Raw genomic sequence first — 23,944 nt, forward strand, 5'->3', positions numbered from 1 at the left:
TTTTACCCATAATGAGGATAGCCTCTAGTTAAAGTATCAGGGGTATCCATATCATTGTTCTATTCCAGGTAATGTCAGATGATTTAATTGAGCTGAGTTGTAGAAACCTGAGTGTAAATGCCGTCACAATTAACCCTTTCATGGAAGCATCTACCGGATACGTTTATGTGAAGCTGCAGAATGTGGTGAATGTTTTTTTGGCGTATCCGGTAGAGCCAGGATTCCGGGGGCTGAAATGATGAGTGAATGGAAGTGTGGCCTATTTGGATTGGGCAAGTTTGTGCTGTCTGGACATTGCTACTCTTCACCCTGCCTTTGGGTGGGAAAGGACGTCCAGATTTATTTTTTCCAGCAAACACCAAGCAGTTTTATGAAGCCAAGAGTGTTAAATGGTCACTGTTGTCACTGTTCCTCTGAACTGACAGCTTGCATCCCTCACCTTTACGACGGGCACGTAGCACCTGTCTAGCAGCAAACTCTCATCCCTTTTCTGTCCAGCTCTCATGCAAGAGTTAACCGTTACTCCCAGTCCTTCATTTATGCAACAGGTCAACTCTGGAACTGTCTCCCTCTGTATTTCCTGCTAGCTATGATCTCCAGTCTTTCAGACGCAGTGTGTCCAGGCATCCCGAAATGATCGGATCTTGAATTTGGCTCTCTCTTGCATTTCATTTTTCTCTTGGAAGGAACAGTATTGCGGGCTCATGGCCTTTGGTTCCTTCTTCCTAGCATTTAAAAAAAAAAAAAAAAAAAAAAAAAAAAAAAAAAATGGACATTACTGAATACTGTAATTTTTGCAGAGTATTTTTTGATAATAAAGCAGTGATAAGAAACAGGGAAGTGAGCATGGAAGTAAAAAAGTTACTACATGACAGTATTGTGATACCAACTCTAACGTACGGAAGTGAAGCTTGGACATTGTTGGAAGGACACAAGTCAAGAGTGAGAGCAGTGGAAATGAGTTATTTAAGAGGAGCCTGTGGAGTCACGTGGAGAGACAGGCTGACGAATGAGGATATAAAGGGGCGTTGTGGTGTGGATGTGGATGTGATAGGAAGCGTTGTGAGGAACACACTGAGGTGGTTTGGCCATGTGGAGAGGATGGAGGGTGAAAGATTGACGAAGAGAGTGTATGTGAGTGAGGTGGAGGGTGGAAGAGGGAGGGGGAGACCGAGGATGAGATGGAGGGATGGGGTGGAGAGGTATATGAGAGAGGGGGGTGTGAGTTGGGAGCAGGGCAGTGAAATGGCGGGGGACAGGGCGACTTGGAGGCGATTTGTTTGTGGCCACCCCAAACGGGATTGAGGCGTCTGGCAATAGATAGATAGATAGATAGATTTTTTGATAGGTAGTAGTGATAGATATGGAGGAAAACCCTTAAGTTGAAATAGAAATACGTCAGTTACAGTGTGTAACACAGGAAGTAAAATTCAACTTGGCTATGACCATGGTAGCCAACTGGTTGGGGTCGCTAGCAGTAAAGTTGCCAGCTTGTTAGTGCCATGGTTAATTTCCAGTACAGGCAGCTGGCTCCTCTCATCTCAGGTGTCCAGTTACTCTTGTATAGTAGGTAAGTAAAATGAGAAATACCAAAGGGATGTAACTATGATAACCAGGATGATGCAGTAGCCTTGTATCCCAGGAGATGAGTACTACATCTTATTGCCTCATGATATCTACCTCCACCTTAGCCTTTTTACCCACAGTATGATTGTTTCTTACTAGCCAGAGATAAGATATCAAACCTCACTCAGCTTATGGAGGTTGGTCATCGTAGGACAGTGAGAAGCAGACAGAGTAGAATATCTGCAGAGTGTTGTCCCTGACTGTACAGTAATACAAAAGAAAAATTGTAGATCAAAACTGTCTTTCCGAAATTTGTTCCACATTTCTATCTATCTATCTATTTCCAGACACCATAATCCCACAAGGGGTGGCTATTTGACTTTGAATTATTTGTTTTACGGGGAGGGGCACTGACCTTCCACCAACCCACTTATTGACACGTAGGGAGCACGTATGGTTTGGTTATATGGTTACCACCCAGCGTTGTAAATGGTTTCTTGTTTTACAGGAAACCATTTGGCTTGTCACTCAATGTAAAGCCACCTGTAAAGGAAAGAAAAGTAATAAGAAGTGACAGGGAAGATGGGAGAAATAGGAAGAGAGGAGGGCAGGCACAGAAAAAGAATGATAAAGGCTAAGGAAGAAGTAGGCAGCACTACATCAAGTGAGTGGATGATGGTCGCCACCAACTACTTTTGAAAATTTTCTCTTATTGTTAATGAAGTTGACATCAGTTTTTCCTCCAAATACTGTACATCAGGTAACTTTTACTTTCACCCTATTAACCTCTGTACATATTTTAACTCTTGCATCCACCTCAGCCTGGCATTTCCTTTTTGTTCCAACTCTCCTCAACCCTTACACCCCATCAGGCAATTCCTTTCTTAATAGTTGAACCTTTATAACACCACGTAAAGCAGTAGCGTTCATAACCGAAAGTTCTAATACACTCCACATATGCCACTACTTTTCTCCGATCTTTCCCACTTATTGTGTCATTTATAAAGGCTACAACATGCATGCCTGCGTAGGTCTTGGTCACCAAATGACAGCTCTCTCCTCACTGCTTAATCTCCGGCAGCCTGTCAGTTTAGTCCATTATCTTTGAGGTCACACACTATAACCTCATCCAAGATCTTTTTCAGTCTGCCTTTCACGACCCTTACCAGCATAGTATTTCTTTACTGATAAGTACTCCTCTCATCCTTTTATATCTGTGCACCTCTCGGATTCACCATGCATGCTTCACACTGTTTTATTGTATACCTTTTCTGTAGGGTCTCGTAATATGGTACTTGAATTTTATCCTCTTCATTTCGGTACAGTAAGTCCTTTGTATGTCGCATTTTTTTATGCTTTCCCCCCCTCCACTAGATGATAGTTACGGTAATTAGGAAACATTTGCCCAGTGAAAACCTTTGCAGTTGATGTGGCAGACAATATTTATTAAATTGATACATGTAAGCTTATTTACTATTTCTCCCCAATAGACAGTACCAATTGTATGGGAAGAGTGTGGTATTTTGGAACACAGACATACAAGAACAACTACCTGTATATTGAAGAATATTTGTAGTCTTTAATTTCATTTGTAGTGTTTCTACATGTTACTGTGTGCGGACTACTGTATGTCACGTAACTTACAGGTCAGGTTGTGGGTGTACTGAAAGAGCAAGCAGCTCCTCCTGTTGTTCAGGGGCGACGTCACCTCACCTCACACGTGGCCATCCCAGCAGCATACAAATCTGGCATCACTATCTTCATGCGTGCTGACAACCCTCACCTTCACACTCTCATGCAGGCCGAGGAGCTACCTTTGCTTGAGTGATGACCTACAGTTCCAGTGTGGTGTCAGCCTGTACTGGAGTGATGACATGGTTCCAGAATGATGACTTGCAGAGATAGTGCAGTCCTAGAGTTCTTGAAGACCTGCATTCCACTGTTATTGCAGGTACATTTGTCTGGTTGATGGTAGGATCCAAGTCACCTTTTCTTCCCAGTTTCTTAACTGAAGCAGTTCTCCTTCCTAGATACAAGGAAGAGGTTTTGTGAGTGGTTATTACACCTATATTAAGATACCCATGTTTCTGTATGAAATGCTGAATGATCTTGTAAGTTTTCAGATGCATCTGTGTTGAAAGAAATTAAAAATTTTCATGAACTCTTAATAATAGTTTTTGCAGTGGTAGGTGTATAATCATAGTTCAGCTTTGACATTATTAGATACACCAATATGTTTTAATCAAGATAACAGTGATGGCAATACCAGATTATGACACTGCAGCTAACATGATCACCAGAGAGAGAAAAAAAAAAGCAGTGATAACAGGTTATTACACCTCTCACCATAACCTCACCTTTCTTTCATTTATGTCTTTTGAATTTTATTTTTCAGATTCAGTATAAAACTGTCTATGATGGAGATACTCTTAAGTTGAGTGGTGTATAATTATGCATTTAAAATAGTGTAATTATGTTCTATAATGCACTTGTATATTGTCTATTTAATGCTCAGAATTATGGGCAGTGTTTAGTACATTCTGTATATACATGCCAAAATCAAATTTTATGTACAATATTAATGTATGATTGAGCTTTATTTTTGTTGCCATATATATACTGTTATTTAAGTTTATGTATCTTCCAGTATTCTCTTGTTGATATTTATTATTATTGCTCTAAACTTGTCTGGAATTCTAGCCAAGTTTATTGCTTTTATAACTTCCCCTCTTTCCGGGTACATGTCCAACCGTAAATAAACAATAAAAGTTTTGTATAATGTAAAGAATGGTGGCAGCATCGAAGACTAGAAAACTACCACTGTTAAGACCAAGTATCACTAAAAAAAAGGTATTGCATTGGTCAAGGAAGCATCAGTGGAGCTAAGTCAATAAGTTACATGAGGTGGTTATGTTAGCCTGATGAGTGTTGTTACACAGGTCTTTACTAATATCCAGTGGCTTTGAATATCATTCTGTAGTCAGCAGGCATGTATGTTACAACAGTCATTCATGATGAGCTTCAGGACACTTCAGGATAGGCTGACCCTGTTCCTTTGAAGAAGGCTAAATCTTAACCAGTACATAGATCAGCTTAGCTTTTCATAAACTACCAGTTGTCATAAAACCAAATAGTTATTTGCTATCCAGTTATTTGCATCCACTCACAATAAAGATTATTTATTTTTTAACAGAATTTATCATTATCCATGTCGTTATGACCCCAGGCTAAACTGAACGGAAACCATGTTCACTGCATGTTAAATGTTGCCTTTCTCATGCAGTCCACCATCATTCTCTTGGGAGGTGTCCCTCTCCAGCATGTGTCATCCACTTAATGTGATGGCAGATATGATACTAGATTTTGTCGCTTGTAATGACATTCTCCTTCTGAACTAACTACAAGCAGCTGGTTGTGGCAGGAACTTCTCTAGACTAATCTATTATAACTTTAATGCACTTTTAATGTGTCTCCTTTCCAGTCATTTTGTCATTATCATAAACTCCATCACATTGGACCCACCTGGGAACCTCCTAACAGGGGATGGCTATGACATGCCGGTACTTAATAATTAAAGCTGTGAGCAGTATACCTTTTAAAATCACAGATTTATAATGCTTAGTTTCAACTGTTCATGGGTTTACAGTTGCTGCTTTTCATCTGTGACTTAAAGTGTATTCAAATGAGAGAGAATTCATGCTGCAGGAGTTTTCCCACTGCTGTACTGTGCTTTAAGGTATGTATTCATACTTATTTGGATGGGTAGTGAAGCATGTGTAAGGATAAATGGGCATCTAAGTGAACGGTTTACGATGTGTGGGTGTGCAACAAGGTTGTTTGATGCTCCCATGGTTGTTCAGTATATATATATATATATAATATATAGTGGTAGGTGGTAGTGACCATCATCCACTCACTTGATGTAGTGCTGCCTATTTCTTCCTTAGCTTTTATTATTCTTTTTCTGTGCCTGCCCTCCTCTCTTCCTATTTCTCCCATCTTTCCTGTCATTTCTTATTGCTTTTCTTTCCTTTACAGGTGGCTTTACATTGAGTGACAGGCCAAATGGTTACCTGCAAGCCAGGAAACCGTTTACAACGCTGGGTGGTAACCAAATAACCAAACCATACGTGCTCCCTACGTGTCAACAAGTGGGTTGGTGGAGGGTTAGTGCCCCTACCCGTAAAACAAATAACTCAAAGTCAAACGGCCACCCCTTACGGGATTATGGCGTCTGGCAATATATATATATGTGTGTGTGTGTGGATGGGGTGATGAGAGAAGTAAAAACACGAGTAATGGAGAGAGGGATGGCATTGGTAATGAATGGTGATGGATAGAATATCTCAACTTTGTTGTATGCTGATGAGGCAGTACTACTTACAAATACCGCACAAGAACTTGGTAGATGTGCAGAGTTTTGCTAATGTCCATGAGTGTCGTGGCCAAGCTTTGAGAGTAAATGTAGAAAAGAGTAAAGTGATGGTTATTGAGAGAGATGACTCCCAGTGTGATGTTACAGTGAATGGAGAGACTGGAATTGTTGAGAGTTCAAATACCTGGGTACAGTGATAGAAAAGAGAGGAATATGTGCCAAAGAAGTGGAAAGTTGAGTGACACAAGGAAGGAAAGTCGCTGGTGCTATGAAGACCTTGATAAGAAACAGAGGCTCGAGTGTTGCAGCTGCACGAGGCTTACATGAAGGAGTGTTAGTGCCAGCTTTAACATATGGACATGAGACTATGGTGTGGTATGAAAATCAAAAGTCAGGAGTAAGAGCAGTAGAGATGGGACTGCTGAGGAATGTATGTGGAGTACAGAGGGTGGATAGGATATGAAATATTGTGATTCGTGGAAGATATGGAATGAGGAAGTCTGTGGACACCAGAATCGAAGAGTGTGTACTGAGATGGTATGGTCATGTGGAGAGAATGGATAACAATAGAGTGGTGAAAAAGGTACACAGTATCTGAGTAAATCTGAAGAAGGATGGAGGTGAGGTAGGCCAAGGAGAAGGTGGAAGGATATGGTGGATGAGTGTGTGAGGAAGAGAGGTATGGAAGTCGGTGAAGCAAGGTGACTGACAAGGGATCGAGCTGCAAGGATGAATGTTGTGAGAAATGCATGATCAGGGATTTGGCACCCCTTTTTAATGAGACATTGTCGGGATTGACTCTGTTGGATACGTTTATGTGAAGCTACAGAATGTGGTAAATGTTTTTGGCGTATCAGATAGAGCCAAGATTCCGGGGGCTTGAATGATGAGTGAATGGAAGTGTGGACCATTGGATTGGGCAAACTTGAGCTGTCTGGACGTTGCTACTCACCCTGCCCTAGGGTGGGAAAGGAAGTCCGGATGATGATCATGATGAATATTTCTTTATATCATGCAGTCTGCATCAAACACCACTGCATCTCTTTAACATTAATCCACAGATATACAGCTGATTATCATCATCATCATGTGGACCTCCTTTCCCAATCTAGGGCAGGGTGAGGAGTAGCAACGTCGACAGCCCAAATTGCCCAATCCAATGGGCCACACTTCCATTCACTCACCATTCCAGCCCCCGGAATCCTGGCTCTATCTGATACACCAAAAACTGACCTCCTTTCCCAGTCTAGGGCAGGGTGAGGAGTAGCAACGTCGACAGCCCAAATTGCCCAATCCAATGGGCCACACTTCCATTCACTCCCCATTCAAGCCCCCGGAATCCTGGCTCTATCTGATACACCAAAAACTTTCAACACATACTGTAGCTTCACAAACGTATCCGATAAGAGTCAGTCTTTACAACAGATTACATCGATAAATTTTTATCAGTCATTCAGTGTACTGTATTTTCAAATATTTTACAAGCTTTTTCTTTCTTGAACATGGCTATGTTTTGGAAACATACAGGGTTGTTCCCTAAGGTCCTCTTAATCGTGCATGCCTTGTTATGACCCTCAGGCTGGTGATGTACATCATCAAACGATTTTCATTTCAGGGTATGTAAATGTTTCATTATGTCTAGTGGTCTCTTGGTTGATTACACCAGCAATGGTCTTGCTATTAAGGGTTCCGATTTCCTTGAGGTGATTGGATGTTTTTTAGTCATTTAATGTTTCCAAGGTTTTAGATTGTTCCACAATCCTCTGCCTTGAGCTCTTACACCTTAAATGGGCTTACGTGGGACTGGCTGTTACTGCTTGTTTCATCATCTTGGTGCAGTGCACTTCTTGTACACAGTGTATTAACTCCTTCCATACCATCCTATCACTGTCATGCGAACAACAGCTCAACTTTTTCCACTCTCGCAACTGAGCAGGTTTCTTTATTATCTTTCTTAGTTATCATACACCCACTCTTTCACAACTGGGCAAGCTTCTTTATCATCTTTCATACTTATCACCCACCCTGGTAACAAATTACAGCTAGTCTATTGTATGTAAATTTATGAACCACATCCTCTGTAGCATCTCGTCTTGGGTAGACCACGTAACTCCCATGGACATGCCAAGTTATAATCCACTGTGCTACAGTATCAACGAACATCACTGTGGGGTTACAGTACTGCCAACCCCTTTTCTTTATGCAGCTCAAGGTCATTCAACTCACTACCAGTTTACTTGTCTGACCCACTAGTCCTAACTTTTGTCTTTCCTACATTCACCCTCAAACCTGTGGTTAAAATAAAATCCTTCCTTATCACCTAAATTTCTTAAATAATCTCCCTTGCTAACAACTGTTGGCATATTGTATGCAAATGGAGACTCTAAACATTACAACATATATCCCAAAATTCACTGGACACACATAATATTTTTGTAGTGCAGACAGTTAAGACTCCCATCTTTGGCCAACAGAATCACTGACAATACCTTACAGACACTGAGCTGTTAATTGCAGTTTGCAGGACTGCTTCACCAACAGATGCATCATGCATCCATGGCACAGTATAGGCAGTTCTGTACTATGTATTTGTATCTAACTACCAGAACCAATTTTGAGTGGACTAGATTTTTGGAGAGAGAAACTTTATTCACTAGATTCTAGGTCTACTTCATTGCATTATAGCCTTGAAAATATCCCACCACCACCCAGCACTTTGCTAATCATGGTCACTGCAACTATCCAGAATCTCCAGCCAGTCAATTATGATCCACTTCCAAATACTCAACCCACAGAAATTGCTCTTCCCAGAGACCAAAGCTTATCTTGCTAGATTTTATGGGGTCATTGTTTGCCTTTTTTAGCTTCATTACCAACATAGTACGTAAATAATGCTCTATAAGAGTTTACACATGCAAAATTGTAACTATTCCACACAAACTGGACTGAACACACTGATTTGGTAATGCCGATGCTTGGCGTTGTAGGGTGCAGTTGGGGTGTTATCCGTGTGAAACAGATGATATGCAACCATGTTTATTTGCTTCACCTCCAGTGGTTGCATTTACTTCTAGTACACCAAGTGTGAGCTGCTGATCAGATGGCAGTCATCCCCCTATTTTATCCAACTAACTAAAATAACACACCCACCTAAAACGATTAGCAAGGAGGAGACATCCAGATATTGCAAACACACAGTGCAGCTATAGTTAAAATTATGCAAGTGTACAGATCCTAAAGCTGCTGTTTATTCAACCACATTTTGGTATTCAGTGCTGACATCATCACAACAGTGCCAGTCCATCATTATAAGCTTAAGGGATTTCTGGTCAAAAGTTCACTTCCAGCCAAACCAAGGCAACAACATACAGTAAATCCTCACAGTGAGAGAAAAATTGGGGATAATCTGATGAAAGCCCATACAAGCAAAATTTAACAAAAATATTTTGTGATACAGTAATGTATACTGAAACACAGCCCAGACTTTGAAGTCTGGTATGTTTAAGGTTTTTGTTGAAAGCTAAGTGATAGACATTTTACTGTAGTTGTACAGTATACATTATTATTTGCCTACAATACGGTTATCAAACAATAAATCCATTTCATTATTTATTTGAAAAATAATGCTACACATTTAAGTCTGCTCGCATTAGCTAGCCAGGTTACATAGTAACCTTGAGGAAAGCCATGTAAAAGAAACGGAATGTTGACTTGTGTACAAAACTAAAACTAAGCTTTACTCTTTCCCTGTAAAATGTGGAAATGATGGAGATAACTCACGGATGCAAAATAAATAAGGGTACAAATCCTACTGTGCTAATCTAGTCCTAACACTGCACAAAATATCCGATCAGCATACAGCAAGTCTCAAGCATCCACTCAACAAACTAACACAGCAATGTACAGGCAAGACGACATTTTGGGTGACTGGTTTCAGTGAACCATGCAGTCAAAGATAATTCACATTTTGCTAAAATTATATCCACAAAATTTATATTAAACACCAAAATTTTGAATACCACAATTTTCTGTGGATCAACTGAACTGCAAAGCACCTTACTATATATTTAGCAGCTGGTGCCTTTTGACTTAATCACGTACTGTACTTACATATACAAGTTCACAAAATATTTTTTACCTATTGAGAAATTGGAATACTAGAAATCCATAATACAAATAAGAAACAAAGAAGAAAATAACTAGAATCAGTGAAGTGGCATAATATAATCTCTTAAGCCTTAAGCAGTGGCTTCTGCAACAGCCTCAGAAGTGTCTGACTCCTGGACCTTAGCTTTCTTGGCAGCAGGAACCTCTTTCTCAGTCTCCTCAGCAGAACGTTTTTCTGTAAGAGAAAGTCATTTGCTCTAAGAATTAATCATTTCAAGACATTCACAATGATGACCATGGTTGCCCACCTTGGTAACAACAGCCATCCAGGCAGCATCAATTTAGAAAACACTATATTTAATTTTGCAGCCCTCGTATTGTACATTTGAGTCATATACAAGTCTTATGAGTGTAGGTGCAACTGTATTTAGTGTATGACACCAAGTTTCACTGAATTGGCACCATATATACAAAAGTAAAGCTGTTAAACTTCAAAATGCACTTTCATGAAACATTACCAATCAATTTCCATTCTAATTTCAGCACACTAGAGCAGGGGTTCACAAACCCCCAAGAGTACACACGTGGGCTACCACAGGGTACTCTGAGGACTGGCAAAAAATAAATGTACAGTATATTATGCTGATAAACAGAGGAACTAGTGTGAAGACAAACCTTCCATATCCCCCATCACAAATACAATGTTAGCTGCAACTCCTTTGTTATGTGACCCACCACTGCTAAATGACTACTCCAAAAACTTACCCTCCTCTTATATGCCTGTTGTCACAAAATGCACAGGCAATAATAGAGCAGGTTTCATTTTCTCACACATACATTCATCAAAGTTTATATAATCATAACCATTCACATTTTTACCGCTCATCTCCCTAGTTACAGTACAATAGTGCAATAAACTATTAAGTAGCTACAACTTACCAGAATCTCCATTTGCTACACCATTTGTCTCACTGTGTCCATTAGTCAGTGTTGTGTCCACAGTCTGCAGGGAAAAATTTAATTACTTGTTTATATCAGTACTAGTAAAATATAAATGCCAGAAAAAATAAATTTATGGTGCTAAAGGGAAATATTTACACCATGGCAATGGTTTACTGGGAGCCTCTAATGCTTCATTATATAAACATCCCTTATCTCTTTTATTCCCCCAAAAGAGGATGGGGGACTGCAGAAAGACAATTTCAGCCACCAGTCCACTGGGTTCACATCCACAGAACCTAGGGTCTCAGCAATAATACTGTACATCCATCCATCATCTAATCCTATGTCACCCCATGAGGAGCATAGAACCCAGGGCTAGGCAAGCTGGTCCTAACATGTAAGATGAGTGACCAGCCTCACTCATCCCTGAACGGCATTTCATAAGCTATAAACCCCAACCACCCCTTTGATATAAACCTACACAGGCTTAATCTGATTGGGGCACCTTAATTGCACACTAAACCACCAGGCACCATAATTTCAACCATATGTACATTAGTGAAGCAGTCTTATCCTGAACATTAGAATCATCTTTTGAGAATGCAATCAAGTTTATACAAAGTTATTAAGACAGCAGCAGTAATCTCGAAACTGATATGGAGGGGGGGGATGGACTAAACTTGTCAGTTCATTACCACTGAATAGGGATGAAACTGGTCAATAAAGAAGAGGCTTCCCAAATGCCTGACATAATACTGGCAGGAAAAAAGATACCAGTAGTGGATTGGTTCCAGGATAATTTTAGGACTGGAGAATTGGGAAAGGGATTACTAGTCTTGAAACTACTACTGTGCTGGGTGTAAAATCTATCAAGGCACTGTTGTGCTTAGCAAAAGCTAACAGCGAAACAGTGGCAATATAGGAGCCATCCTTGAAACTGAAAAAGTTAGGGATACGACAAAAATATATAAATAAATAATAACAGTTGGAGGATGTATATACTGAGGGATGGCTATGGATAATGATTCTGAGGCATGGGAAATGAGGAAGCTTAGGAACTGACGAGTTTAAAAAGTGGGGATATGCACGTAAGAACTTCACTCCATTTTATCTTGGCAGTTCATGGAACAAGTGAATATGAATGACATTGCAGGGGGAAATTAAAATTTTTGGGAGGAATAGTGGGATGAGCAAGGGCAGAGTTTAGATGTTGAAGTGCATAATGGGATACAGCAAGGAAGAAAGATTACAGGTTCACTGACAGCAATGAAAGAAAGTGGCAGCATGCTACTGTGATTCCCACTCTAACATAGTAGTACAGCTTCAACCCTGTTGGAAGTACAGTACACAAGTCAAGAGTGACAGGGGTGGATATGAACTATCTGAGCGAAACATGCCAAACTGTTAAGAGAGAATGACGAATAAATGAAGTTAAGCAGCACTGTGGATGTGATTATATTATATAGGTGTAATTCGAGATGGTTTTGGTCGAGGAACGAGGTGTAAGGGAAAGGAAAGGGAAGGGGGAGACCAAGGAGGAGATGTAGCAGAGGTACCATATACAAAATCAACCAGCTTCAATCCTTGCAGCTGCTGGGGAATCAGCATCTGTCTGCTATTATCTTCTAAAAAGTGAAAAGGCGTGATGAGAAATTTTGGAAAAATCTGATGAATACACAGTGTACTTGCCTCCTTAGCCTCATCAGTCTCCATAGCTTCACCATTGGCAGTTTTATCCTTAGTCTCTGTCGTCACTTCCATTTCTTTTTCGTTAGCAGTCTCGGCTTCTGCAGTCTCTGATTTTCCAGTTTCTGCAGTCTCAGACTTGCTTTCAGGTTCTGTTGTATCAGACTTGCTTTCAGCTTCTGATGTCTCTGGCTTCTCTGTGCTGTCAGTATCTTCACTCTTCTCTTCGGTCTTTGATTCATTTTCAGTTGATTCCTCGGGTGTTTCAGTCTTTTCTTCAGGCTCTATTGACTTTCCAGTAGCTTCTTCAGCAACAGCACAAGTTTTAGATTCTTCAGCAGGGTCTTCCTCTTTGGCAGGTGGTGCACTATCTCCACTTTCTTCTGAAGCTTTGGCTGGCTCCTCTGTCTTCATACTGTCCTCTGATTTTTCCTTTTCTTTCTGTTCACTACTTTCTTTGGTTTCTGTATTCTCCTCAGTCACAGGTGCATCAGTCTTGGTAGTCTCTGCACTCTCTTCTGTCTTACTTGTCTCAGTCTTAGTGTCATCTGTCTCGGTAGTTTCTGCACTTTTCTTTGTATCATCTGTCTCGGTAGTTTCTGCACTTTCCTTTGTGTCATCCGTCTTGTTAGTCTCTGTAGCCTCTGTTGTGGATTCTTCTGATTTTGAGGAATCTTCTGTGTTTTCTGTTGACTCCTTAGGTTTATCTTCGATGGTCTTCTCAGCTCCCTCTTTAGTTTCTGTATTTTCTTCATTGTTTGAGGTTTCTGCTTCCTTTTCAGTGCCATTCGTTTCTGCCTCTCCATTTGCTTCAACTGTAGTGTCTTCTGTGGGCTTTTCAGTCTTTGATTCTGGGACCTCCTTGGTGACTTCTGGGGTAGCCCTGAAAAAATAATAATAATAAAATCACAAAAAAATAAAAAAATAAAAATAATTGCTGCACAGTGCAATGGCACAAGAATATACCAGTGCATCAACATCTGGTATTTTATACTGTACAGTAATATTATACTAGTCATACATTTTCTGTGATGTTAAGACGTGAACACTGATTTCTAGCACCTCGATAAGCCTGCAGCTATTCAGTCTTTTTTCTATACAGCCCCTAGGTTAAAATAAATTGTCATTATTCATGAGGCAAGTGACTTCTGCTGAATATTTTCAAGGGCAGCTAAATATATTTCTCTTTTTACGAAGCTACTATTTGGAAAGAAGTTTTGTGACAGACAAGTATTGTATAGGGTTTATCAGTCCCCCCCCCCATCTATATTGTATAAGTGATGTCAACTCTTGCAATTGTAAAAGTGTAAATGAGTGTCAAGCACTTGTTAATCCCTTAAGAAGAACTGGCACTTCTATGAAAAGACCAAATTATCATCATTATTACATTTATGTGGTAGGTGGGGGGTGCCCATCATCCACTCACTTGATGTTGTACTACCTTCATGTCTACACTGAATGACAAGCCAAATAGTTTCCTGTCAGCCAGGAAACCATTAACAATGCTGGGTGGTAACCATGTAACCAACCCATACAGGTTCCCTACATGTTAGCAAGTGGGTTGGCAGAGGGTTAGTGCCCCTCCCCGTAAAACAAGTATATAACTCCAAGTCAAACAACCACCCCTTATGGGATTATGGTGTCTGACTATAAACAGACAGACATTTACCAACTGCTTGTATATGTAGGTCTTTCCATTTGATGGCACCTCTCAGTGTCACAATCCCTGAGCTATTTACTCAGTCCCCTAAACTGGAGGTCTGCACACACAATCTCATCCTAAGTTATCACCCTGGGAAGTCTTTCCACATTCAAGCCTGTGACTGTTCACCTGTCCCCCACCTCACTTAACAAGAAAAATCGCTCACAGTACAGTACTACAGATTATTTTTTGACCCAACTCATCCATCAACATTTTTATTTCTGTGCATCCTAATATGCATGGATCCTATACTCTCACAGCCCAATGCTCACTACCATACAGTGTAACATCTCTCACAAATTGCATAGGATACCCTTGGCATTAAAGTAAAACCTCTTCAGTCAAGAAAGACGATCCATTTTTCTTTCTGGTAGCCGAGATAGCCTCATCTCCTCTGCCTACACTCATATTTCCCCCAGGTAACAAAACTTACAAATACCACCATTTCAAGATGCTGTCTCCCCAAACAACTATTCCCATTCTACTGTCCATAGCCTGATAGCCCCTACACAATGTACCACACTGAAAATTTTTCATCCTGTAGTCTGTTCCTAGCATAATTCCGGCACCCATCTGTTACCAATACAAGTTGTAGTGTACAAAAGATAGAATTCATCCCAAATCCCTTTCTACAAACAGCACAGGGTGGCAGTTTTCCACATTTCTTCAGTATTACTGACCATAACATATTTTTTACCAGTACAGCCTTTGCTTCCATTCCATACCTCCATCTCTTTAGCATCTCTCTAGCCTCATGTATGATTTCTGCAATCAGAACAATAATTATGCAAGTTCCCAAGGTAACCCCACTTCTTAACTTATTTAACATTACCCTACATTTCACTACTTCTGTCATCGCCAACCTGTACATACACTAGCAACAATTAGCTAGTACCATGATGACAGTGCAACATCTGGAACAATAGTTGTTCAGTCAACTGACTATTTTGCTGAATTACAAGTACAGTATTACTGTAAACAATGCTTAATTGGTCTCATCCACAAAATTATGGTTTTGTAGAACTTACTGTAATCTAATTTTCATCTTATTGTACCCTTCTGCTAGCCATCATTTATACAGGAACTGTATAGCACAGTCAACCAGCCTACTGCAGTTCCTTCATCCTTTTCTCATGTTCATCATTAACCCACCTTGACTTCACCAAAAACTGTACTTCTTCACGGGTCATCATCATTGTTACTTTTAAACCCAGTGGACTGCAAGGAATTGGCCTAAGTGGGTGCTTCCAGGATCTTTATTATGCTTTGTCAGTACCGTGAGTGTGTTACATGGGTATTGTGGTTTGGGGGGATGCAGTGGAATGAGGGGTGTGTGGATTATTTGCAAGTTGTATTTTTTAATGGTACCGTACTGAAGTTGGGAAGGTTATGCCTGCATCATATTCTGGGTAGGGTAGATATTTGAATTCTCTCTCTCACATTTACATCATCCTAACCAATATTTTGGTTTATGATGCAAAGGTGGGTTGTATGTATTTGGGGTCTTTGTGCATTTTTTTTTCTTTTACTTTAAATGTTTGTGGTTTTGGACCCAGCTTGAGTTTGTATTAATCATTAATGAACTACAGTAGCCTATGTTTTCTGATAGGCCTATTCCTTCTGCTGTCCGAATATCGTACCTGTGACTGGTGTCAAGGGATCAAGTTTACGAGGTATCTTTGCATTGATGCTGACTATATTGAAAAATGGTAATTTATATACGATATACAAAGTCCTAGAATTGGGGGGGGGGGGTCCTCCAATATGGGTGATGTTTAAGGGGTTTGTGATTCATTACATGAAAATAATGAAGACTGCGATAACGATAGTTAATTTGGTTGGTTTGGCGCAGTTTTATTATTAGCTATTATTCTATTCTTCTTCTTATTATTAATGGCATTATAGTATCGGTACCTATGCCATATGTTTTGAGTTTCGCGCTGGTGGTTCACATTTGCCTTCAGTGCGCATGCCTAGTGGCGCGATAATCATGTGCGCGGCTTCCGTGACCAGTCTGGTTGTAATTATAGAAGTTTAAGTCATAAAGGACATTTATACCCTAGAAAACTATAAAGTTGAAGCTGGTAAGTGCAACTGCGCAAATGTGTCGTTGCAGTGACGTTTTCAAGTTACATCCATGCATGTATCGGACGCATGCTCCAATTTTTTGTGCATGTGAATGTTATATGCATTGGGTAATCCGTGCTGGAGGTTCAGGTGTCAACAATTTAATGGGCAACTACATCCTGCTTCTAGTAACCATATACAGAGTACCGACATAACACGAGCATAGGCGAACTTTATATATATATATATATATATATATAATATACTTTCAGTACTGTCACCTTGAGCTCCCAACTTTAACACTTGCTGCAAAATATACAACTTGAAGGTCATTTCAACTAGTCAATTTAATTTTCGTATGCTGTGGAGTAACCTAGCGCACTGTTAAATACTACCATGAACAAAGTTTTGGCTGAGAAAACCGAAGTTCGCATCTCGTTTTCCAGCTAAAAGAAACATTTTTTATTCAGCTCAGAATCTGGCTGCAGCTGAAGGGTGTCACCTACAGCCAGTTTTAACACCTTGGTGAAGTGGGCCAATCCCAGCTTTAGTTACCGAATCATGATTGCATGAAAATGAGCTTGTTACTATTGCTCATTCACTTTAACATCGTCCTTCGAATTTTAAGGTCAGTGGCAAACAGTACTATGGCTACATCTCGTCTGTTGCACTTTGTGATTAGGAATATATTCTAGTGTTAATCTGTTGCTATAACTCAGCATTCAAGATGGTGGGGTAGCAATTTTAGACCAACGTAAAGGAGTTTAGTTAACTCGACCATCCAGCCTCGACATATGGCCATTAAATAAGGGTTCCAGATCTATGTAGATAAGAACAAATGCCCCACTGTAGTACCGGTAGTCATTTGCGGATCAGTGCCATGTTTGGTAGTGCTGTGAAGTACTGTACATGTTTGGACACGGGAGTTAAGGCTGAATTGGCATTTTTCAGTTACTGGGATTTTAAAAAAAAAAAAAAAAAAAAAAAAAAAAAAAAAAAAGCAGTTTTCCCTAGGGTTGTGAAGAAGCATGGATTTCTTTGAAAAGTACAGTACTGTAAATCTAAACGCTCACATTCTAGAACTTCATTAAAACACACACACACACACACACCTGCTTGATTGATTACTGCAGTGTCCTTTTGCTCAGAATTAAGCAGTACAAAAGAAAATTTAGTCTGAGAAGTAAGTAGTAACTGACATTAGGCGGTAGCTGAGATGTCAAATGCATAGTCCAGTACCGTACATAAGGTGGTACCGGTACTTCACCTGGCCAAAGAAGTGCAGTAAGCATGACATAATGGGTGAACAAGGTCTAGTATGGGGACGGCAATGCATGACTAAATGAGAACTGTCAACACGGCCCAGTAGGCTACAAAGAGGGACAAAATTAAGTGATTCGGGTTTGAGAAGGCTGTTACACTTACAAAGGTCACGGCAAGATCAGTAAGCCACAAATCCACACGGTCATCATTCAAGAAATCGAATTTCTCATCTCAATCACTAGGGGGAGGGGGGAGTGGAATGACAAGTACTTCAGAACAAGTCTAGATGTCACTTCTTGCTTTCAGTACTAACACAAGTGTACCATTTTCACCCTTGCTCTTTCTTATACTAGCAAAGCACTCTCATTCACCCTTCAGATCTGTGATCAACAATTTTATTAATAATGCATATCCGAGGTAGTAACTTCGGTAGTGTGATGAGTAAGGATGGAGGTTTGGAGGGTGAAGTGCTTGAAAGGGTACAGCAGGGAAGAAAGGTTGCTGGTTCCTTGAAAGCAGTGATAAGAAGCATGGAAGTGAGCATGGAAGTGAAAAAGTTACTACATGACAGTATTGTGATACCAACTCTAACGTATGGAAGTGAAGCTTGGACGTTGCTAGGACACAAGTCAAGACTGAGAGCAGTGGAAATGAGTTATTTATGAGGAGCCTGTGGAGTCACATGGAGAGACAGGCTGACAAATGAGGATATAAAGGAGAGTTGTGGTGTGGATGTGATAGGAAGCGTTAGGAGGAATACACTGAGGTGGTTTGGCCATGTGGAGAGGATGGAGGGTCAAAGACTGACGAAGAGAGTGTATGTGAGTGATGTGGAGGGGGGAAGAGGGAGGGGGAGGCCGAGGATGAGATGGAGAGGTATATGAGAGAGGGGGGTGAGAGTTGGGAGCGGGGCAGTGAAATGGCGGGGGACAGGGCGACGTGGAGGCGATTTGTTTGTGGTCACCCCGAACGGGATTGAGGCGTCTGGCAATAGATAGATAAATACTGTATATATCCGATGTAACCAACGCAACCCAGGTAACCTCTAACACTCAAATTTCTTTTATAATTACGACCTTCAAATTCATTTCATTACCTCTGACAACCCTACATGTGGGCGCATACGGTACCTTTCTGATCCTCATGCCAGCCTCTGAACTTAAAGACCTTCACTGCCATTCCATGCAAACCCTTTCTTCCATGTAAAAGATTATCACATTCAACGCCAGTTTGCATAGATTACACTGAACATCATCCACATACATCGGATTTGGAGATCCATTCCTGACCACTTAACTTCTTTCCGTATAACCCATTCATAATCACACAGACACACACACGATTCATATAGCCTGTTATGAAATTTTGTGATCAACCTTCTTAAGATAATTTATCGTACGCTACACATTTAGCACCACACCTGTGAAACATGGCTTTATCGATCACCGTCCACAGTCGTGTGATAAATAGCCTAATTACGTAACCTGTCTTCTTGAACTGCAAATATTTGATCTACATTCCTTTTCACTCCGGAAACACTGCTTGTCCACCATTCAACACACTGATCTTTTAAACCCTTAAGTTTGATCCTGATCGAAGACTTATTTAAAGGGCTAAACCACTTACTCTGACCTTTCTAAGTCTAACCGACTGTTATCAAAACTGAATCACTTCACCCTTTCCTGTTTCTCAGTCCATGAACCCAAAGTTCTTATACAGACTGTTTCCACTTAGTTTTATCAGAAAAGAATAATAATTCGAGTTAACCCATTACCCCTTTCGACCTTACTGCCAAATCTGGTGGTTTCATTTAATAGTCCTTCCATACAGTACTCTGCTAAGACAAAGACAAGCAAACCGAACCAAACTCAACTAGCTTTTCGAAAGGGATGTCACAAGCCCAGTCATTTTACCCAATATATAAACTCCCAATTCCTTCCCAGCATGGTTTTATATGGCCATATTATATAGGTTTAGTCTGGTTACGTTTGTTCGTATATTACTACCAGCATCTTAAAAAACATTCAAAACCAATCCAGAAATTACCGAAAACAAAACTAGACACTTGCAGACACATGAAAGCCCACACAAAAAGTAATTTCTTTTTTCTTTTTTTGCTAGAAAGAAGGAACCAAAGGCCAGGGGCCCACAAACCGTTCCTTCCAAGAAAAAAAAAAAAAAAAAATACAAGAGCCAAATTCAAGATCCGTTCATTTCGAGATGCCTGGACACACTGCGTTTGAAAGACTGATCATGGGAAGTCAGGTACGGGTGGGGGTAGTGGGATAGTGTAGCACCGCCCCCCCCACTTACTCCCCTTGACTATACTAAACCGTCCCTCCATTGTAACCCGACAGCAAGTGTCTGGAACATGTGTGAGGCTTAGGACAATGTCATATGCTTGTACCGTTTCATTTATCACTTTCGTACGGCAAGACGGCGGCATAGTACCGGTACCAACTACCACGAAGCTGCGATGTGAAAATTCACTGCAATTAATACAGGTTAGGGTATGGACCTTGAACGAGCAAGTACCGTATAATTACAGTCATGGACACTACAGACTGGAATTCTATGCAGCTTTCAAATTATTACCCGTGAAAACTTGGCGTGGGCTACTCAGTTTGCCGTGTCTGCTGTGTGAGTACTTGAATATCGCCACTGGCGTGAGAAGAATTTTATGCCTCCAAACTTAAATATACAGCAAATGGACGAAAACAAGAGAGGACCATGGTGCCTTTGGTAGGGTGACCCGTGTATTCGCTTGTGTGACGGTTGCGTGTCAGTCTGGATGGAATATTATTGGGTACTTTCCTCGTCAGTCACGCATGTAATTAAGCAAATTTTGGAGACTGGGAATGAAGCTGGTGACAACTGTCCAAAAGAGCACGAGGTGCAATATTTCTAACTTGACAAAGATGGTATTGATTGCTAATGATAATTCCTAAGACTGATTTTATGGGAATTATACTTCAGCTTTGCACCGAAACTTGGCGAGAAATACAACATTAACCATCACAGATTCTTGAGCATATCAGATCTGAAATCAATACATTATATTTGACATCAGATCACTAATATCTGGTTATCTGGATAACCGTCCGGACGAGGTCACGCGGGGCGATGGAAACGAGATCGATTTATAAGAGGATGGGGTACCGGTAATTAGCAAACAGGTGGGCAGGTGGTGTATCGCGGGAGGGTTTAATTTGATGGGGAAAAATTGCCCCGAACTGGATGTTCTGTGCCGTCGTCGTGTGGGCATAGGGTACTTTGTATTATGCCTTAAATCACCTTGAGTATTACAGGTGCAACCTGTGGCGATAGTGACAATGCCACTGACAATTTATAAAATGTATTCATAATAAAATGCTGAGAATGACGTGACACGAAATCTCCAGATCCCTTTATCGAGACAACCCGTCACAGAATTGGGTTATCATGCAACAGATTAGTCAGATAAGGTAAACATAACAAGCAGTGAGAGAGAGAGAGAGAGAGAGAGAGAGAGAGAGAGAGAGAGAGAGAGAATCATTTTCAGACTATCACACCTACAGGAGCTGCCTACTGCAGTTATTTTGTCCCTATTACCCGCGAGAATGCACATACCGGTACACATGGTGGCGGCAGTGTGGTTCAAGGGCCGGTTTGTTATTGCTGGCAACTCCACCGTACACAAGGTGGCGGGAGTGGGAGTGCGGTGAGGTTCGGGGGAGGGAGTGAGGTTCAAGGGCGGGTGGGAGGGGTAACGGGTGGCGGCGTGACGGACACAGAGACGGCCTCCACGCGGTCATAACCCTGGGTCTGGCGGCGCCGCGCGGGACAATGCTGCTCCTCTACTAACCAACTTCACAGACCCTCCTTGCTCCTCCACTACTTGAGTAACCGCCTCATGTTGGCACCTTCGCTAAGAAACTTTTACACTGTCTGCTACCTAAAGCACTTCTCCCTCCCTCTCCTTTTGCATTGCTAACGAACTTTACACCCTTATATCTATACCGCCTCTCCCTCCCATCCGATTTCTCTCCACGTTAGCCTTTCTACTACCGAAATTAACTCCATTCATCAGCACCTTTTTATCCCTCCCATCCGACTTCTGTCCTCTTTAATAACTCTCATGAAATTCACACCCTTCCCTCCCACCCTTTCTTCATGTTAGCACTTGTAACGAACCTTACAATCTTCCCTCCACATGCATCTTTAGTACGGTAACGAACTCCACATCACTCTTCCACACTACCTGTTGCACCCATCCTTCCTTATTTCCACGTCAACACCACTACATACGAACTCCACAACCTTCCACCCATCTACCCACGTTAGCAACTCACACCTCTCCTCTCGTACCTGAATCAACTCTCCGTCTCTACACGTTATCAACCTATACCGGAAATAACAGCATTTCTCACACCGCAGTGCCCTACCGCGTATTTCCGCTTAGAGAACTTAGTTTCACAAGCCAGGTTGTTAAATACGTAATAAGTTTGGCCTGTCTAAAAGCATTCGATCCCTAGAGTATTTTGATTAATGGGGAAATTTCCAAACTACTGATGCACTGCTAACTTTACTGTTAGGTGTTGAAGACTGGCTGCTTGTTAAGGAATTAACGTTTCACAGTACACCGATATCTACATCTCAAACTTTTAACCATTATTTACTAGTCTACCTCGAAACGAACTGTTAAATAAGGTGGTCTCTAAATATAATACCTACAGCTCTTTTATCACCTTAAAATTCAATCTATAAAACACAACTCTCTGAATGTAGTCTTCCAGTAGCATGCATCAGTGAACAGGCTGGTACCACGTGGCTCTAACAACCTTCATACCACTTTTTGCCCACCCGACGCTCCAGCCAGCAGGGATCGTGTAAATCCTGACTCACTAATATCTTAAAGTTCTAAACCAATACTCTACACGGGCGTGTGCAATCCACTGTTGTCATGAAATCATAAGTAAACCCAGCATTTCGTAAACGTAGCCTAAACTGAAAACGGACAAAGGGTGAAGCAAGCGACAAGAGGTGTATTCTGATAGACTCTGGGATACGATACATCTCTTCCTTACCATTACAGGATATTTGGGCATAGCTTACAATTAACCTATATTTGACTATGCCGAAAATAGACAAATAAAACATGTGAACAAATGACTAAGCAAAATAAACTGCTAAGGAAAAAGTGCTTGCAAACCACCAAATCCAGCCAGAATATGACCCCAAGAGAGCATCCAGACACGAAGCGGGACATTCCCTTTAGTTGGCAGGACCCTCCCTCCCCTCACATACAACCACATGCTCTAACTGGATGTATACCTATGTTGGTTTATATTATCCTAGAGCTTCACGGCTGTTACAAGTTGTGATACTAAGTTGTACAAATCTCGTACCTTAAATAACAGCTTGCTTGGAGATAAGAGCTTCACAGGAGACTCGAAATATCGATTACACATGTACTGGAAAAATAAGTTGATGGGGGAAAGGGCCGGGGGAGAGGGAAGGGAGGAAATAGGGCCAAACAAGGAAAGTGAACAGAACAAACGATGTTAGTCCCCAGCAACTCATTTTATCATGTAGCTAAAACAATGGATATTCTTCTACCAATAGGCCATATGATAGCCAGATAAATGCTGAACTTCGAGTTAAATTAAGTTCCCGCCAAACCGGTCCCTTTGTTCACTAGGAGCAGAAGGCAGGGGGAGGGGGGTACTAACTTCCCGCCAACTTTTTATTTTCCTCCACTTTATCCTTCTGTAAAGCTTGATGAACTTTCAACCTTTATAAAGTAAAACTGCACCTTACCTGCTTTCATTGAAATCCTCATTAAATAGGCAATTTATCAGTCAGGAGTAAATTAATTACCATAGGCCGGTTGCTGCAAGCTTTCACACATAAACGTAGCCATTATCACTTCCGTTGCACTCTGGGGAACTTTATAACTTTAGTAACAATACTTAACAATTCTCTTGTTCTTTTGAAATCACAACCGGCGTTTTCCAATCACTTTTCCCCCTTACACACGTTTCACTTTTCACTTCCCTAACACAACAGCCATACTTACACAGCCTCGGCAGCGGTATCAGCCATTGTGATTTTAATTTGGAGATGGTAATAGCACCCAAAAAAATAAAACTAAGGGAGCGATTCCACAGAGGTCCACTTGGCACCGAGTTCGTCGAGCAAGAGACTGAAATTCGTTGAGGCTCCGGCTTTCCCGCGCATAATGCTTCTTCCAGAGT

At 41.0% G+C, this 23,944-nt stretch overlaps 2 protein-coding genes across 3 annotated transcripts in view; one reads left to right on the forward strand and one right to left on the reverse strand.

The window, feature by feature from the left end:
- LOC145403821 (uncharacterized) overlaps positions 1–4,728 on the forward strand; it is a 33,667-nt gene extending 28,939 nt beyond the window's left edge. For both annotated transcript variants that reach the window (XM_080275501.1, XM_080275502.1), the window contains one exon: positions 3,213–4,728. In XM_080275501.1, the coding sequence (XP_080131627.1) occupies positions 3,213–3,394 (182 nt within the window). In that variant the 3' untranslated portion in view covers positions 3,395–4,728. The remainder of the gene's footprint in view (positions 1–3,212) is intronic.
- Positions 4,729–9,555: 4,827 nt separating this feature from the next.
- Positions 9,556–23,882, reverse strand: LOC145403643 (uncharacterized). Its single transcript, XM_080275323.1, has 4 exons — positions 23,767–23,882; positions 12,680–13,559; positions 10,988–11,051; positions 9,556–10,283 (listed from the first exon to the last, which is right to left on the reverse strand). Exons 1-4 carry the CDS (start codon positions 23,790–23,792, stop codon positions 10,180–10,182), a joined length of 1,074 nt encoding a protein of 357 aa, XP_080131449.1. The 5' UTR covers positions 23,793–23,882; the 3' UTR covers positions 9,556–10,179.
- Between the last annotated feature and the right edge of the window lie 62 nt (positions 23,883–23,944).

The sequence above is a fragment of the Coenobita brevimanus genome, chromosome 61 (genome assembly GCF_032717465.1).
Source record: "Coenobita brevimanus isolate Jiangsu-jjx chromosome 61, ASM3271746v2, whole genome shotgun sequence".
NCBI classification, from domain to species: domain Eukaryota; kingdom Metazoa; phylum Arthropoda; class Malacostraca; order Decapoda; family Coenobitidae; genus Coenobita; species Coenobita brevimanus.